The sequence below is a fragment of the Schistocerca piceifrons genome, chromosome 4, assembly GCF_021461385.2.
Source record: "Schistocerca piceifrons isolate TAMUIC-IGC-003096 chromosome 4, iqSchPice1.1, whole genome shotgun sequence".
NCBI lineage: Eukaryota > Metazoa > Arthropoda > Insecta > Orthoptera > Acrididae > Schistocerca > Schistocerca piceifrons.
The window spans coordinates 610,010,182-610,030,506 of NC_060141.1; the positions used below are offsets into that span (position 1 = coordinate 610,010,182).

Here is a 20,325-nt window from a genome sequence, read left to right on the forward strand (position 1 = left end):
TCGTATCAGCCAATTACTGATCTGGAGCTGTGTTACAAGTGCCACGGAGTAATACGAAGTACATAAGAATATATTCCATAAACACGTCAGTGCCGCGTATTTCAAAATCCAGCACATTCTTGAACTGCAATTTCTCTACATCAAGCTTACGACGACAGCTACAACTGCACAGGATCTTTATTTTTGCCTGCTGCAAATACATAACACATATCGAAATCCTGCAACAAAGTGAAGTGTAAGCAATGCAGAGATTCTTGAAAGACTGCTAAATCAGATCACACCCTCAGATTCAAAAGTAATACAGTGCCTGTTTTCTCTTTAAAACGAAATGTTGTTCCAATCGTGAAACTGAAATTTGCCAATCTACGACAACATTGTCATTGCAGCAATACCATCATACAAACACATTGAAGAACAGAAGAAACTGGTGCACCTGCCTAATACCGTGTAGAGCCCCAGAGAGCATGCAAAAGTGCCGCAACACGACGCGGCATGGACCCGACTAATGTCTAAAGTTGTGCTGGAGGGAACAGACACCATGAATCCTGCAGAGCTGTCTTTAAATCCGTAGCAGTACGAGGGGGTGAAGTTGGCTTTGAGAGAAACTGTCAAGTGTTTTTAAATGTCGGAGTGCGGGACATAATGGCGGGGTTGTAGAACTGTTTGACGAACGCTCCCGCTCCATAGAGCCGTCGGTTAAACATTGTACATGAGGACTCTGGATGCACTATAGGAAGCTAGACCACAAGGTTTAGGAACGGACAGTAGCATTTGCATAGTGAAGATTCACAGTGCAGAAAAGAAGAACTGAAGACCTGAAGGAACGTTAATGACTGACGTCATATATGTGAAGCACCGAGAATTTTGGTTTCTGATGGTCATTGTTGCAATACATACTAATTACAGAAGTGCGAATAAATAGTTAACTTCAAGCATTAATAGACTTATGGGAAAGGAAGCTTCTGTGTAACGAACTGCGTCTATCGTATTTACATGGTTAATGATTATATTGCGTGAACACTGGAACTAAGAACTTAATTAGAATTATCAGATAAATTGTGAGGGCATAGTACGAAGTTAATACGCGGAGTGACTCTGCTAACAGATGCGCATGTTTTCAAACAAATACAGTCCTGGAAATTGAAATAAGAACACCGTGAATTCATTGTCCCAGGATGGGGAAACTTTATTGACACATTCCTGGGGTCAAATACATCACATGATCACACTGACAGAACCACAGGCACATAGACACAGGCAACAGAGCATGCACAATGTCGGCACTAGTACAGTGTATATCCACCTTTCGCAGCAATGCAGGCTGCTATTCTCCCATGGAGACGATCGTAGAGATGCTGGATGTAGTCCCGTGGAACGGCTTGCCATGTCATTTCCACCTTGCGCCTCAGTTGGACCAGCGTTCGTGCTGGACGTGCAGACCGCGTGATACGACGCTTCATCCGGTCCCAAACATGCTCAATGGGGGACAGATCCGGAGATCTTGCTGGGCAGGGTAGTTGACTTACACCTTCTAGAGCACGTTGGGTGGCACGGGATACATGCGGACGTGCATTGTCCTGTTGGAACAGCAAGTTCCCTTGCCGGTCTAGGAATGGTAGAACGATGGGTTCGATGACGGTTTGGATGTACCGTGCACTATTCAGTGTCCCCTCGACGATCACCAGTGGTGTACGGCCAGTGTAGGAGATCGCTCCCCACACCATGATGCCGGGTGTTGGCCCTTTGTGCCTCGGTCGTATGCAGTCCTGATTGTGGCGCTCACCTGCACGGCGCCAAACACGCATACGACCATCATTGGCACCAAGGCAGAAGCGACTCTCATCGCTGAAGACGACACGTCTCCATTCGTCCCTCCATTCACGCCTGTTGCGACACCACTGGAGGCAGGCTGCACGATGTTGGGGCGTGAGCGGAAGACGGCCTAACGGTGTGCGGGACCGTAGCCCAGCTTCATGGAGACGGTTGCGAATGGTCCTCGCCGATACCCCAGGAGCAACAGTGTCCCTAATTTGCTGGGAAGTGGCGGTGCGGTCCCCTACGGCACTGCGTAGGATCCTACGGTCTTGGCGTGCATCCGTGCGTCGCTGCGGTCCGGTCCCAGGTCGACGGGCACGTGCACCTTCCGCCGACCACTGGCGACAACATCGATGTACTGTGGAGACCTCACGCCCCACGTGTTGAGCAATTCGGCGGTACGTCCACCCGGCCTCCCGCATGCCTACTATACGCCCTCGCTCAAAGTCCGTCAACTGCACATACGGTTCACGTCCACGCCGTCGCGGCATGCTACCAGTGTTAAAGACTGCGATGGAGCTCCGTATGCCACGGCAAACTGGCTGACACTGACGGCGGCGGTGCACAAATGCTGCGCAGCTAGCGCCATTCGACGGCCAACACCGCGGTTCCTGGTGTTTCCGCTGTGCCGTGCGTGTGATCATTGCTTGTACAGCCCTCTCGCAGTGTCCGGAGCAAGTATGGTGGGTCTGACACACCGGTGTCAATGTGTTCTTTTTTCCATTTCCAGGAGTGTATATCAGATCAAGCGTGTGCTATTTGCTACTGTAATATTTGTACCTCATTTAACATCTTATCAAATCCCATACTGGTTCCTGTCTATTATCTACACTGAAGAGTCAAAGAAACTGGAACACCTGCCTAATGTCGTGTAGAGTCCCAGCGAGCAGGCAGAAGTGCCGCTACACGACGTGGCATGGACTCGACTAATGTCTGAAGCAGTGCTGGAGGGAATTGACACCATGAACCCTGCATGGCTGTCCATAAATCCGTCTGAGAGTACAAGGGGTTGGAGATCTCTTCTGAACAGCACGTTACAAAGCTTCACAGTTATGCTCAATAATGTTAATGCCTGGGGAGTTTGATGGCCAAAGGAAGTGTTTAAACTCAGAAGAGTGTTTCTGGAGCCACTCTGCAGCAATTCTGGACGTGTGGGATGTCGCATTGTCCTGCTGGAATTTCCCAAGTCCGCCGGAATGCACAATGCACATGAATGGATGAAGGTGATTAGACAGAATGCTTACGTACGTGTCACCTGTCAGGGTCGTATCTAGACGTATGAGGGGTCCCATATCACTTCAACTGCACACATCTCACACCATAACAGAGCCTCCATCAGCTTGAACAATCACCTGCAAAAGTGCTGTGTCCACGGATTCGTGAGGTGGTCTCCATACCAGTGCACTCCCATACTCTCGGTACAATTTGAAGCGAGACTCGTCCGACCAGGCAATATGTTTCCAGTCATCAACAGTCCAATGTTGGTGTTGACGGGCCCAGGCGAGGTGTAAAGCTTTGTGTCGTGCAGTCATCAAGGGTACACGAGTGGGCCTTCGGCTCCGAAAGCCCATATCGGTGATGTTTCGTTGACACCTGTCGATGGCCCAGCATTGAAATCTGCAGAAATTTGTGGAAGAGTTGCTCTCCTGTCATGTTAAACGATTCTCTTTAGTTGTTCCGTTGTTGTAGGATCTTTTTCCGGCCGCAGCGATGTCGGAGGTTTGATGTTATACCGGATTCCTCATATTCACGCTACTCTCGTGATATGGTCGTACCGGAAAATCTCTATTTCTCGTTTCCTCGTAAATTCTGTGTCCCATCGCTCGTGCGCCGACTGTAACACCACGTTGAAAGTCACTTAAATCTTGCTAACCTGCCATTGTAGCAGCAGTAACCGATATAACAACTGAGCCAGACACTTGTCTTACATAGGCGTTGCCGACCGCAGCGTCTTATTCTGCCTGTTTACATACCTCTATATTTGAATACGCATGACAATACGAGTTTCTTTACCACTTCAGTGTATAATTTGCTCCACATCCCTCCCTATATTTCTTCTACTTTTTAGTAAAATAATAGATATACATGCTTACAGTAACCGTAAATTGACGGTTACACCTACTCATCAGTTCACTCTGTAAAAGAAAATCTTGAAACGAGTCACAGGAAGAGCTTATTGCACTAGTTAGAACAACGTAAGGAAATGATTCTATCAGTTGTTAATTGGTGTTTTATTGAGGGACTTTGGGTATGCCTTTGAGTCAGCAGACTTTATCTTAAGCATTGTTTTGTTGGTCTTCATACACAAGTTGAACATCTTCGTTAATCGAATCAAAAGAAGCGGTTCGATTTCCTGGTGTAGCGTAGCGCTAAGGTGTAATCTAAGATCGTTCATCTACATGCACAAAGTGGAAACATAAACATATTCCATTATTATGAGTAATACTCCTACACTGAACCTTGAGGTACAAATGACGTCATGTTTCTCTATAGAGCCTTTCGCGTCCCCTCCGTTATACTGGAAAGCACAGTGAAAAATGATTCAAATTACTTGTCATCTGTGATAGAGACACCTTAAATTTCCAGTTTTTCAGTCAGCGTATCAAGAATGATCGACGTAGTCTATCTTCAGCCAGTTTAACGCTGTCGGAGACATTGACAAATGCAGTTATGACACTATGGTGGCCCGACAGCTTGATACATGACTGTGAAATATCTCATTTGTCAATCAGTATCATGTCAGCTCGCTGTGAAATATGTATTCCTCTATGTTCGACAACGCTGGAAAATGAAACATTGACATACAGCCTACGAGACAGCGGTGTTCTAGTACACTACTGGCCATTCAAAGTGCTACACCAAGAAGAAATGCAGATGATAAACGGGTATTCATTGGACAAATATATTATATTTGAACTGACATGTGATAACATTTTCACGCAATTTGGGTGCAGAGATCCTGAGACATCAGTACCCAGAACAACCACCTCTGGCCGTAATAACGGCCTTGATACGCCTGGGCATTGAGTCAAACAGAGCTTGGATGGCGTGTACAGGTACAGCTGCCCATGCAGCTTCAACACGATACCACAGTTCATCGAGAGTAGTGACTGGCGTATTGTGAGGAGCCAGTTGCTCGGCCACCATTGACCAGACGTTTTCAATTGGTGAGAGATCTGGAGAATGTGCTGGCCAGGGCAGCAGTCGAACAGTTTCTGTATCCAGAAAGGCCCGTACAGGACCTGCAATATGCGGTCGTGCATTATCCTCATGAAATGTAGGGTTTCGCAGGGATCGAATGAAGGGTAGAGCAACGGGTCGTAACACTTCTGAAACGTAACGTCCACTGTTGAAAGTGACGTCAATGCGAACAAGAGGTGACCGAGACGTGTAACCAATGGCACCCCATACCATCACGCCGAGTGATACGCCATTATGGCGATGACGAATACACGCTTCCAATGTGCGTTCACCTCGATGTCGCCAAACACGGATGCGACCATCATGATGCTGTAAACAGAACCTGTATTCGTCCGAAAAAATGACGTTTTGCTATTCGTGCACCCAGGTTCGTCGTTGAGTACACCATCGCAGGCGCTCCTGTCTGTGATGCAGCGTCAAGGGTAACCACAGCCATGGTCTCCGAGCTGATAGCCATGCTGCTGCAAACGTCGTCGAATTGTTAGTGAAGATGGTTGTTGTCTTGCAAACGTCCCCATCTGTTGACTCAGGGATCGTGACGTGGCGGCACGATCCGTTACAGCCATGCGCATAAGATGCCTGCTATCTCGGCTGCTAGTGATACGAGGCCGTTGGGATCCAGCGTGGCGTTCCGTCTTACTCTCCTGAACCCACCGACTCCATATTCTGCCAACAGTCATTCGATCTCGACCAACACGAGTAGCAATGTCGCGATACGATAAATCGCAATCGTGTTAGGCTACAATCCGACCTTTATCAAAGTCGGATACGTGATGGTACGCGTTTCTCCTCCTTACACGAGGCATCACAACAACGTTTCACCAGGCAACACCTGTGAACTGCTCTTTGTTTATGAAAAATCGGTTGGAAACTTTCCTCATGTTAGCACGTTGTAGGTGACGCCACTGGCGCCAACCTTGTGTGAATGCTCTGAAAAGCTAATGATTTGCATATCACAGTATCTTCTTCCTGTCGGTTAAATTTCCTGTCTGTAGCACGTTCATCTTTGTGGTGTAGCAATTTTAATGGCCAGTTGTGTAGAATGCTTAAAAAGTACGGGGGTTTTCAATAAGTAATGAAAGGCAACGTCACGTTCTTGTCGGCCGGTACCGGTTGAAAAATGAGGAAGTTTTGGTGGGACATAGTGGAAAATTCCCACTTCAGCGCCTACAGGTTCGTAAAGTTTCGATACGTGGCGGAGCTATACATAGCCTTCAGACTGTTGTCTGTAACGGAGGTGTGTTCCAAGCAGACAGCTGTCATTGGGTTTCTTTTGGTGGAAAACCAGAGAATCGCGGATGTTCATTGGTGCTTGCAGAATGTCTGCGGGGACCTGGGGCCAGGCCTCTGTCATCATCACAACAAGGTTGCGCAAATCTATCCTATCTCCAACGTGCTGGCCGGCCGCATGCAGCTGACTCCTGCAGTATTGGTAAATGTGGACACTATCGTTCGAGGTGATCGACGGATCACATCAGACACCTCAGTGTTCAACTGGACGTCTCTGTTGGTAGTGTTGACATACTCGACAACCAGTTTTCGCACTCAAAGACGTTTATCCGCTGGGTTCCTCACTGCCTAACAACTGTACAGGATGGGCGTATGGGCAGGCGGTGGGCGTTATGAAATGAATAGGATAAAATTTAGACAAAGGCCATTTATTGGCGGAAGCATGTTAAAAAGGGGTCACATGGACCAAGGGAGGTGAGGGTGAGCCAGAGCGTAGAGTTTGGCAAAACATAGTTCCTGAAGCTACCGAAAATTGTTGTCTGCCAAAACTAAGTCAACAGCGCCGCACCACCAGGAGAAACAGGAGATGTTCAATGCCACAGGGTGCGCATCGGACTCGTGGGTGAGCAAGAATACAAGAGTGGGCCCGGTGGCAGCGTACATTCGACGCACTACGCGGCTTCCTCCGCCCTGATTGGTCGCGATCGAGAAAACCGCGCGGGCGGCATGGAATTTTCCAGAGCGCCGCCTGCTAAGCGACGCCTGGGGCGGCGTTACCTCGTCAGCACGTGAGGGAGGCGAGTGGCCAAGGTGCCCTTCCTCGGTGCTGACTTCCTGTTGCTAAATCGTGGGACAAAAGAATTTACAGGCATCTAACACTGCCGGCCGTGGCTCGGCCGTAATGGAAAAATGAAGTTACCGTTTGAAAGTTCATATAATAAAGTAAAATCTCCTACTGTCTGGATCATCCCTTACACAAAAGACCAAAGAGAGCAACGAAGGACCATCTGAGCGGAGTTGCTGGCGCATTACGATGCTGAGTGTGACAATTTTTTGTTAAACATCATTACAAGCATTGCAACGAGGGTTCATCACTTCGAACCAGAAACAAAATTGAAATCCATAAAGTGGCGCCATGCTACCTCTCCCCCGAAGGAAAGGTTCAAAGCTGCACCCTCAACCGGTAAAGTCATGGCAACGGTTTTCAAAAATTGTTCAGTTGTGTACGAAATCTTATGGGACCAAACTGCTGAGGTCATCAATCCCTAAGCTTACACACTACTTAACCTAAACTATCCTAAGGACAAACACACACACACACCCATGCCCGAGGGAGGACTCGAACCCCCGCCAGGACCAACCGCACAGTCCATGACTGCAGAGCCTTAGATCGCTCGGCTAATCCTGGAAACGGTTTTCTTCGACTCTGAACGGACTATTCTGTTTGATGTCCTCCCACATGGTGCAACATTCAACTCTAAAATGTATTGTGTTACTCTCAGGAAACTGAACAAATGACTTCAGCGTTTTCGTCAACACAGAAATGCAAACGAACTTCTCCTTCTCCATGGTGACGCAAGGCCTCAAGTCTACGAGCCTGAGAAGAGCTCACAAAACTTTATCGGACTGTTGCTCCTCTTTCGCCCTGCAGCCCGGATCTCGTATCTTCCGATTTCCATTGGCCCAATGAAGGATGCATTCCACGGGAAGAGGTAGGTTGGTGATGGGGAGTTTATTGATGCAGCACGACCTTAGCTCCAACGTCGACTATTAGAGTGGCACCATGCGGGCATACATGCCCTCCCAGTAATGTGGTGCAAGTCCCTCGCATTGAACAGAGATTATGTTAAAAATAGCGATTTGTAGCCAAAAGAGTGGGTCATAATGTGGCGTGTTGGTACTGTCAATAAAGCCAATCTGCTTTCAGAAATAAATTAGTTGCATCATTTATTGAACGACACTCGTACATGGGAAAGTATGTGTCTTCCAGTAACGACTGAGAATATCCATCACAGCGAGCAGTACTGCATAAATAATATCTATCACTATATATTGGTTCTGGATTAGTGATCTTTCGACATGACTAAATAAAACTTTTCAGCAGTATTTTCGTTTGTATTGACAGCAAAAATTGTATCATTCCTTATATAGAAGTTCATTACACTTCGTGGTTCAGTCTGGAACCGCGCTGCTGCTACGGTCGCAGGTTCGAATCCTGCCACGGACATGGACGTTTGTGATGTCCTTAGGTTAGTTAGGTTTAAGTAGTTCTAAGCCTAGGGGAATGATGACCTCAGATGTTAAGTCCCATAGTGCTTAGAGCTATTTGAACCATACACTTCATGGATTACTTATATAGTAGTCCAATTCCTTAATACAAATGCATATATCTGCAACGGGCAAAGACTTTCATTTTTCTAAGCTACGTACCTGTTTGGCGAGAAAACTCTCTGTTTAAGATCGATTGAAGTACTAAAACCTATATACTTGAGATTATGATATCGCACTGTCCTAAAGAGACTGCGTAAAATTCCATCTTGGTTTTGATTTTAGGGACATTAACTTGCAACCTCCCTCAAATTTATAAGATGACTAACGTTGCGTGTCATCTGTTACTGGGCTTAATAATTAATACGTATTGAGGCTTTCTCACAATGTAATGGAACGCATCGGAGGCACAGCTGCACTCTTCACTGCATAAAGATAAAACTTTCAACAGTTACCAAAATCGGTGGACGCCTGATGAATTGCTTTTTCTTTATGCAAAAGCGTTGCTTTTTGATGTGTTTTATGTTGGTTCAAGTGGATGGAATATCAGATTAGCAATTCAAGGTTAGGTTCGGACGTGAGTTGTCACCGAGGTTTATGTTTATAGACGCAACTATAAAAACGCATCCCTATTTTGGTTCCAAATTTCACAATGTAGTTTCAAATCGAATTAGCCCTCGTACTTTAAAAGGTTTGTACATCACATAGAGGAGTTTAATTTCTGTGAACATGTACGACTGTCGCTTATCACGGTTTGGATTCACACACTCAGATTTCTCGTTAATCTGTGTGTCGTAATATCTAACCATGTAGTGGCTATAAAGAAATGTTGGTTCCAAAATACGAATAGAACTTGATGGAAACGGGCTGTATATCCTAGGGTGCTTTGTTTATGTTGACCTTTCTGCTATCGCGACTCGTTTAAGAAAGTCGTTTGTGAAGAGGTGAGGATCGTATGTAACTGGCACATGTAAGAGCAAATAATTTTGTTATCCGTAATATTTGTCTGCTAATTGGAGGTTGCCGTTTTCAATAGGATGGTTGTTCGTTTAGTTTGCAATTATGTTAGTGTACACTTTACTGTAGAAAGGAAACATTTATTACTGTTAATTTTATTACTAATGTAATCTAACAAGATGCTTCAATCGATAACAGCTTCAAGGATGAGAAACTAAGTGTACAAACCAAAATCTGAAACTGACATTTTGAAGGGTCTTAAAGCTCGAGGACTACGACCAACCGCGTCATATTACGTCATAATGGCCTTTAATCGTACTGACTGTAATTTTGGAATCCATGGTACCTTAATACCGTGTGATTACGATTTTTTCGCAGTCATGTTAGTCCTATACACGTATAATCAAGTAGCCGTTTTGCTAGCTGTTGCTGATTATGATGCTGACTGTTGTAGCCCTGATTCATGTTTTTGCGATCAGAGAGGGAAAAGTGTATTTAAGGCGTGATAGGTCTGAGAGTATTGCAGAGGAATCAAGAAATATCCCTTCGGGTTTCCTTTTTAACCCGTCAAGATCGCTTGCACGTTGGGTGCTTGGACATACACTCCTGGAAATTGAAATAAGAACACCGTGAATTCATTGTCCCAGGAAGGGGGAAATTTTATTGACACATTCCTGGAGTCATATACATCACATGATCACACTGACAGAACCACAGGCACATAGACACAGGCAACAGAGCATGCACAATGTCGGCACTAGTACAGTGTATATCCACCTTTCGCAGCAATGCAGGCTGCTATTCTCCCATGGAGACGATCGTAGAGATGCTGGATGTAGTCGTGTGGAACGGCTTGCCATGCCATTTCCACCTGGCGCCTCAGTTGGACCAGCGTTCGTGCTGGACGTGCAGACCGCGTGAGACGACGCTTCATCCAGTCCCAAACATGCTCAATGGGGGACAGATCCGGAGATCTTGCTGGTCAGGGTAGTTGACTTACACCTTCTAGAGCACGTTGGGTGGCACGGGATACATGCGGACGTGCATTGTCCTGTTGGAACAGCAAGTTCCCTTGCCGGTCTAGGAATGGTAGAACGATGGGTTCGATGACGGTTTGGATGTACCGTGCACTATTCAGTGTCCCCTCGACGATCACCAGTGGTGTACGGCCAGTGTAGGAGATCGCTCCCCACACCATGATGCCGGGTGTTGGCCCTGTGTGCCTCGGGCGTATGCAGTCCTGATTGTGGCGCTCACCTGCACGGCGCCAAACACGCATACGACCATCATTGGCACCAAGGCAGAAGCGACTCTCATCGCTGAGGACGACACGTCTCCATTCGTCCCTCCATTCACGCCTGTCGCGACACCACTGGAGGCGGGCTGCACGATGTTGGGGCGTGAGCGGAAGACGGCCTAACGGTGTGCGGGACCGTAGCCCAGCTTCATGGAGACGGTTGCGAATGGTCCTCGCCGATACCCCAGGAGCAACAGTGTCCCTAATTTGCTGGGAAGTGGCGGTGCGGTCCCCTACGGCACTGCGTAGGATCCTACGGTCTTGGCGTGCATCCGTGCGTCGCTGCGGTCCGGTCCCAGGTCGACGGGCACGTGCACCTTCCGCCGACCACTGGCGACAACATCGATGTACTGTGGAGACCTCACGCCCCACGTGTTGAGCAATTCGGCGGTACGTCCACCCGGCCTCCCGCATGCCCACTGTACGCCCTCGCTCAAAGTCCGTCAACTGCACATACGGTTCACGTCCACGCTGTCGCGGCATGCTACCAGTGTTAAAGACTGCGATGGAGCTCCGTATGCCACGGCAAACTGGCTGACACTGACGGCGGCGGTGCACAAATGCTGCGCAGCTAGCGCCATTCGACGGCCAACACCGCGGTTCCTGGTGTGTCCGCTGTGCCGTGCGTGTGATCATTGCTTGTACAGCCCTCTCGCAGTGTCCGGAGCAAGTATGGTGGGTCTGACACACCGGTGTCAATGTGTTCTTTTTTCCATTTCCAGGAGTGTAGTTGAGCGTCCTTATGTGAGACTAGAATCTTGGACTCAGTGCAGAGTATTCGTTGTAATGATTAGACTTGACAAATTACGTCTGCCTGGGCGACTGGATGGCAGACCTGAGAACTTGCCTTTAGACAACGCTGACTTTGTGAGAACGTGAGCGGCTGGAGGTATGAACCCATTGTGTAATCGCAGACACGTAACTGGTGGTGAGTCACTAGGCCTTCAGAATCTGAGTGACGCAGAAATCACCGTGTCGGAAACGTTTACATGCGAACCGTATCATGCCGCCTGTCAAGAACCACTTCCAACACTAATGGACAAGCTTGCCTCGGGAGAGAACACAACGGCTTTATAACGCCCTTACCAGCCGGATCATGCATCCAAGCCAGAGATGTGCAACGTTATACTGATAAGCGGGTTCACACTGCCTGTTTCTTCGTAAACCGACTCGAGTTTTTAATCATCGAAATAAGAGAATAGGCTCTATCAACCCGAGGAGTTTCATTTCTTTCTCGCCTCCGCTTCAGGATGCTTTTTTTGTCAAGCAGTGTCTATTTTTACACAAAGTCGTTGGAAAACAAATGAAGTTTAAAAAGTAAATAAACAAAAAGACTGTTATAAACTTCAGAAGTACTGAACTACCGACCTCAGTTTGCTGTATAAACAAAAGTGAAAATGACGCATGCCTCAGGAGTGGACATACATATAAAAATTTTTACCTCTACTATGTGCCTTGTACTGTTAACAAGGACATCACTGAATTGTTGCAGCGAATGCGACTGTTCTCTACTATGGGAACTGCAACCTTATACAGGGTGATCCATTGATAGTGACCGGGCCAAATATCTCACGAAATAAGCACCAAACGAAAAAACTACAAAGAACGAAACTCGTCTAGCTTGAAGGGGGAAACCAGATGGCGCTATGGTTGGCCCCCTAGATGGCGCTGCCATAGGTCAAACGGATATCAACTGCGTTTTTTTTTTAAAAATAGGAACCCCCATTTTTATTACATATTCGTGTAGTACGTAAAGAAATATGGATGTTTTAGTTGGACCACTTTTTTCGCTTTGTGATAGATGGCGCTGTAATAGTCACAAAGGTATGAATACGTGGTATCACGTAATATTCCGCCAGTGAGGACGGTATTTGCTTCGTGATAAAATGGACCGTTTACAAATTGCGGAAAAGGTCGATATCGTGTTGATGTATGGCTGTTGTGATCAAAATGCCCATGGAGCGTGTGCTATGTATGCTGCTCGGTATCCTGGACGACATCATCCAAGTGTCCGGCCCGTTTGTCGGATAGTTACGTTATTTAAGGAAACATCAACCACGACCAGCAACAAATGATGATGCCCAAGTAGGTGTTTTAGCTGCTGTCGCGGCTAATCCGTACATCAGTAACAGACAAATTGCGCGAGAATTGGGAATCTCAAAAACGTCGGTGTTGAGAATTCTACATCAACATCGATTGCAAAAAATGGTACAAATGGCTCTGAGCACTATAGGACTTAACTTCTGAGGTCATCAGTCGCCCAGAACTTAGAACTACTTAAACCTAACTAACCTAAAGGCATCACACACATCCATGCCCGAGGTAGGACTCGAACCTGCGACCGGAGCGGTCGCGCGGCTCCTAACTGTAGCGCCTAGAACCGCTCGGCCACCCAAGCCGGCCAACATCGATTGCACACGTAACATATTTCTATGCACCAGGAATTGCATGGCGACGACTTTGAACGTCGTGTACAGTTCTGCCACTGGGCACAAGAGAAATTACGGGGTGATGACAGATTTCTTGCACGCGGTCTATTTAGCGACGAAGCGTCATTCACCAACTCCGGTAACGTCAACCGGCATAATATGCACTACTGAGCAACGGAAAATCCACGATGGCTGCGACAAGTGGAACATCAGCGACCTTCGCGGGTTATTGTATGGTGCGGCATTATGGGAAGAAGAATAATTGGCCCCCATTTCATCGATGGTAATCTAAATGCTGATTTCCTACGTAATGGTCTATCGATGTTACTACAAGATGTTTCACTGCATGGCAGAATGGCGATGCACTTCCAACACGATGGATGTCCGGCACATAGCTCGCGTGCGGTTGACGCGGTATTGAATAGCATATTTCATGACAGGTGGATTGGTCGTTGAAGCACCATACCATCGCCCGCATACCATTCACCGGATCTGACGTCCCCGGATTTCTTTCTGTGCGGAAAGTTGAAGGATATTTGCTATCGTGATCCACCGACAACGCCTGACAACATGCGTCAGCGCATTGTCAGATGTACGAACATTACGGAAGGCGAACTACTCGCTGTTGAGAGGAATGTCGTTACACGTATTGCCAAATGCATTGAGGTTGACAGACATCATTTTGAGCATTTATTGCATTAATGTGGTATTTACAGATAATCACGCTGTAACAGCATGCGTTCTCAGAAATGATAAGTTCACAAAGGTACATGTATCACATTGGAACAAACGAAATAAAATATTCAAACGTACCTACGTTCTGTATTTTAATTTAAAAAAACCTTCCTGTTACCAACTGTTCGTCTAAAATTGTGTTTGCGACTATTACAGCGCCATCTATCACAAAGCAAGGAAAGTGGTCCAACTAAAACATTCATATTTTTTTACGTACTACACGAACATGTAATAAAAAATGTGGGTTCCTATTTTAAAAAAACGCAGTTGATATCCGTTTGACCTATGGCAGCGCCATCTCGCGAGCCAACCATAGCACCATCTGGTTTCCCCCTTCAAACTAGACAAGTTTCGTTCTTCGTAGTTATTTCGTTTGACGCTTATTTCGTGAGATATTTTGCCCGGTCATGATCAATGGACCACCCTGCATAGAGCCTGGACTGCTGAAATTCGTACTGCCTCCAGCTGCACATGTGAAATATACCAGAAGACAACTGGACCGTTGATACACTACGATCTTTTAGGCTGAATCTCAGGGTTTGGACACATCGTGCTCTAATGGGATGAAGAAAATGGCACCGCAATCTCTGACCTACTCTGTTCACTTGTCGTATGAGATAATTCGACCAGTTGTTAAGTAGTGCAACATAAATCTGGCAATGAGCAAAGGTATAAGCACTTTCTTTGCTGCAGAAACTTGCAAGTGACACTACTTATTCTGTAGCGTTTCTTGTTCACTCTATGGTAATTTGTAGACTCATTTAGATTCGACTTCTACGCCGATTGTACATCTACACTCTGCGTAAATTTGCGTGACTGTGTTAGCTCTGCCAAAAGCTGTATATAATTCACTCTGAAAAGCACCACCGGAAGGAAGATTCCTTATATCCAAGCTGAGTCCTATGGTTGTTCTATCCCCGTCGTCAAGTGTTGAACAACACATACGCGGCAGCTAAAATGTTTACCTGAGCTTTTACTAAGACAGTTTCCAAAATTTAGAAAATTCAAGAGAAACAGAATTTATTTGATAAATCTGGGAAATGTCAGAGAAAACCGAAAAGCTCGAGGTATTCTGAGATTCTGGCTGGAACCGATCTGCTCGTTGACGGACAGAAACGTTGCAAGTCATTTTGTTACAAATACCCCTGCGATTTTGCTTAGGGACAGTCGCTTGTGGAGTCGCTCGCCAACCTCGATAATATTCTTTATCGCCCGTGGGTTCTGGTGCTCCTGGCATTGCATGGTTGTGAGTACAAAGGAGTGTAAGTCGGACGTGAGAATTTGTGATGTACGTGTGAATTCGTCATTCGCAAAAAAACAAACTGGACAAGAAAATATACAAATACGAATCCATGTTTAAACATTTATGTTTTCTAGATCGACTTTGAATATTCAGTTTTCTACATCTACATCTACATCTATACTCCGCGAGCCACCTTACGGTGTGTGGCGGAGGGTACTTATTGTACCACTATCTGATCCCCCCTTCCCTGTTCCATTCACGAATTGTGCGTGGGAAGAACGACTGCTTGTAAGTCTCCGTATTTGCTCTAATTTCTCGGATCTTTTCGTTGTGATCATTACGCGAGATATATGTGGGCGGTAGTAATATGTTGCCCATCTCTTCGGTTCTTGTTAACTACTTTCAGTGCAAAGTAGTGTTACGACAATTTCCTGTAGTGTCATGTTTCATGTTAACAATGTCCGTAGAGGGAAAACAGTTCCATTTGAAACATGAAGCATAACTGCTATCAAAGTTTGTTACTTTTACGTTCCAGTGACAATATTGTCTGAAGCGTATTCCTGCAAAGATTTCTCACGCAATTGAAGTGGTTTCACAATGACGCAAGATCGTATAACTTAAAGAACTGTAGATGAAACTGTAAATAAGCTATCGTTTCTTCTTCACCTTTCTGGTCTCCAGCTAATAATTTCGCCACAAACCTCTCTAACAGCGTAACTCAAAAAATCTACTTAATGATCTTTGTCTACTCTGTTTCTCTAATGGCGTAAGTTTCATAATCAGACTGAAGCACTAAAGTGGAGTTAGGTGCTGCTAATACTTTTTTTTTTTTTTGCCACTCTTCCGACGTATTTCTGCAGTAAAATGTATTTCGTAAGGTATTTTATTTGCCTCTGTTCTTAAGCAAAGACACGTCTGATGTCGACGTGAATACGGAGCGTCGTCATTAAAAACAGGCTACTGTGACACAGGAAGAGTGGAAAAAGGCAGTCATACTACTGGAAGTAAAAGATTTGAAGGCAACACAGTTTTAGCAAGTATCCGAAAAGACAGAAGAAAATCCAAGAAAAAAAATCAAGTTGGAAGCAACGGAAAAATTAGGATCAGCACATAATGAGACACAGAAGAGACTATAAATATCTTAGAGGAACTAACAAGTGAAATTATATTACTATTATAATTACTACGAAGAGTCTTTTGTAACGCATTTACTATTTCTTTTAGTACTTTTAGTCAATGACCACTCAGTACGGAAGAAACAGTGTAATATGTTTCGCATCTGCTCGCAGTTATGACACTACAGAAATTTTATTTGCCTTAAAAATTTGATTTGTCGTGTTAAAGTCTGAGTACTTGGATACTAACTCTTTTTTCAGTTACATAGGTACAGTGTTATGATCACTGAGCATAAATAAAGAGTGGTGGATACCTCACTGTAGTAATTCCTATTCGTGATTTACAGTGTTTTGAGTGCTATAACACTGTACATGTAACTCTGAACTGACTTCAGACTAAATTTATCAAGAATCGTAAACTAATGTAAAATGTGTATGGAGCACTTGTTTTCTCAGTGTAAATGAAGTTTACAATAAAATATTTTAAATTAATCAGCAATAAACGTATTACGAAATATCATGACTCATCAGTATTTGCCGGCCCGGGTGGCCGAGCGGTTCTAGGCGCTACAGTCTGGAACCACGCGACCGCTACGGTCGCAGGTTAGAATCCTGCCTCGGGCATGGATGTTTGTGATGTCCTTAGGTTAGTTAGGTTTAAGTAGTTCAAAGTTCTAGGGGACTGATGACCTCAGCAGTTAAGTCCCATAGTGCTCAGAGCTATTTGAACCATTTGATCAGTATTTCTTCAACAACAAAAAGACATGTGTCACAAATACTTTATTTTCGAAACTAGCTGAACTTCGAATGATCACTAATAAGTCACGTGGCAGCTGAAAAATGTGTTTGACATTGCGTCAGTCCTTGGTGGCGATCTAAAAATCAAGTTTGCCAAGATCCCAAGTAACTCGTAACATTACTATTACAGGTTTCGACAGATCCACGCTGCCAACATCCGATGATGGCAGTGTAGATCTATCGAAGCTGGTAAGAGTGATAGAAAGAGTTACTAGCGATCCTGGGAAACTTGATTCTTGAAGACTAATAAAGTTTACCATCACATACAACAAAAATTGCTTCAGGGAAATCTGGTATTTCAACTTTAAGAGAACTATAAATCCCACGGATCTTTTTTTGTTTATGAAACTGATCGACGTTTTGTTTTTCCCTTACCGTTCTAATATTTCATTATTTCAGTAACAGTATCGGGTGAGCCAAACAAACGAATTGCTGTCTCCTGCGACTTTAGTTCGATTATGTGAAGCTAAGTAAGCATCACGTGACCGTCCATCATTCATCCGAAGCTGGGACTCACATGTCACCCAGCACATTTACAACGAATAAAAATTCTAATCTCTGGAAGCTGTAATCAGGATCAGGCCGATGAAGACGAGCTGAATCGTGTAGTACCGCATGCACAAAGTTCAAATAAGCCCATGGTCCTCATATCAAAATGGTAGCAAGAGGTTTTCTTCTACCTACCAGTGTTGACTCTTTACCCTTAGGATTTGATAGTAATCTTACGGAAACAGCTCAGCATCTGGAATAATGCGGTGCATCTTTGTATATATTTTAAAACATTAAGAACTTTTATTTATATATGACAGCTCGAACTACTGTAAGCTTGTAAACTTTTATTTGATACTAACTTGTGTAACATACTCCTTGTGAAACCATTCTAAAAATAAACTTATTCGTAGTGTAACCCAGAGTATAATTAATGGTTCAATTGGCTCTGAGCACTATGGGACTTAACTTCTAAGGTCATCAGTCCCCTAGAACTTAGAACTGCTTAAACCTAACTAACCTAAGGACATCACACACATCAATGCCCGAGGCAGTATTCTAACCTGCGACCGTAGTGGTCGCGTCGTTCCCGATCGTTGCGCCTAGAACCGCTCGGCCACCTCGGCCGGCCGTATAATTTATCTCCCTAGTATATTGTACTATTGATAATGCTAAGCTTGTTCTATCAATCTACTTAAATTCAATATTTATGTTAAACCTGTGCGGCTATAATTATTACTGACTAAATAGCAGATGTTGCCTTAAAGCCAAATAAAAAAAGTGGCCAAGAGCAGAGGCCTTCTATGAACACAAGCAAGGCTGTTAACTTCCATTAAATTAATATTAGATCCTGTTTACTGGCGTACTCGTTTATCAACCCATATCAAAACAGATAGACGAATAGTAAGTAAATTGAAGTCAATTGTGTGACACTAGTTGACGTAAAGTTGTAATAAACGTCGTCGAGCGAGAGGACTAGTGCACGCCATCGGAGGGTGGAAGGGGGGGGGGGGAGAAGGAAGGTTCGGGTGGCGGGTAGAAACACGAATTTAAAAGAAAGAAGTTCGTGTTCCCTATGCTATTTCAAAAAACTGCAAGGAAAAGTTAAATTAAAAAACGTTCATATAAACCGAATCCTAAAATTTTCGACTAAATTGGAAAAACACACTTGGGAAAGAAGTAGCATAACATGAAATAGGTAACAAAATGGACGCTCACCAGTAGCTTGGCCATGTGGCTGCGTGAGCTGGACTGAGAACCGCAGTGAGGCGTTCTTTCGCTTTTAACCGCTGGGCCCTTACCTTGAACCGTTCTTAGCTTGTGTTAGCTGCGCAAACAATGAGTTTGGCGAATCATCGTCGTAGGCCTCAGGGGAGAAAGTTGTCCCACTGCTGATCTTTCTGACCCATAAAGGATTAACAAAGGTGAAGAGACGCACGTATGTAAAGTCTTTTTGCTGGAATGTTTCTACCTATTTTGAATAATTTCAGCGTGTGCATCAAGTATATTGTAATATAAATTAGTGAATAAAAACACAGCAGATGCGAAGCAAACAAACTAGATGTGCGCATTATTTGCCAAGTTCCAAAATGAATCCCCTTTTCTCTTTCTAAGAACTTATGGTTTTATGGAGTGGAATAAAATGTCAGAAGGAGTAACGAGCTAAAGAATATGTTCACCCCCTTATCACTTCAATATCGAACCTAATACTTTTGAGATTCTTTCCAGTAGAAGATTAATTGATGAGGAAATATACGCTATTTCTGTTTGTTATGCACTAATTTAGAGACAGAATAGAGTATGGACTCTCCAGTGAGAAAATATTTGCATAAGTAGAAGAACGTCAGCTTCAGTTGCGACAGTTTAATTTATTTGTGCGTCACTTTCTACCATTAGGTTAGAATCAAGTGCAGAGCAAAGCTGTAACAATGGTGATAAGCAGAATGTATATGGATAGGAGGGGGGGTGGCACATGTGTAGCGCAATTACAGGACATATGAGCTCTTGCTGCGAGTATCAATCCTTACAAAAATAATGCATTAGATAAACATTTTCCAAAACGCCATATTTCACTTGAAATGCTTTATGCAATCAGCTGATCAACGTAAGAGATTTACGTTGTCTATTTTTATTCGAGTTTCATGATAAGGCTAGAGATTTATTTCTTGAAACGAGAACCTTGCGTAATGAACATAACCGCAATAACTGTTACAAGACGTAGTTCGAAATATTACGCATAAAATAGTCCATAACGAATAATAAACAAATTCTTGCATAAATCAAGTTATTTACTTAGTTACAGGCATTGCATGTTTCATAGATAATAAGTGACTACCTGGTATGATTTTAACCCAACAAAGGTGCTCCCTCGACCAGTGGTTATTATTATGCAAATACGATGTGGCTGACAGATTTTGAAAAATTAAAAAAAGGAATGATGGCTTACTACTTGTTTATAACAATATTTTTAGAACTAAAATACACAAATATACAATATTATATAACACAAAAAATTACATAGCTCTGCCATATATTTAATAGAGTGCATGAAATACTAATAGTGCAGAACCAAGCATCTAAAAAACACAAAAAGTACTTATTTATCATTTTCAAGGACTAGTCAATCAGATTCAAATCGGTTCTAATTGTATTTCACTGAAATTTTGGCGCTTTCCAATTTCAAAAATTCTGAACAAGACATGCTTCCATAGTTGTCTGTCAGCTGAAGTGCTGCCTTCACTAAACCTG

The 20,325-nt window shown here is 44.4% G+C and overlaps 1 protein-coding gene across 2 annotated transcripts in view; it reads right to left on the reverse strand.

Moving 5' to 3' along the window:
* The window catches only part of LOC124795414 (cell surface glycoprotein 1-like), a 31,422-nt gene extending 12,523 nt beyond the window's left edge, over positions 1 to 18,899 (reverse strand). The window contains exon 1 of one of the 2 annotated variants that reach the window (XM_047259436.1): positions 18,796 to 18,851. In XM_047259436.1, the coding sequence (XP_047115392.1) occupies positions 18,796 to 18,810 (15 nt within the window). In that variant the 5' untranslated portion in view covers positions 18,811 to 18,851. Of the gene's footprint in view, positions 1 to 18,795 lie in introns of both variants that reach the window. The other variant, XM_047259437.1, reaches the window with a different exon arrangement.
* Positions 18,900 to 20,325: the final 1,426 nt, after the last annotated feature.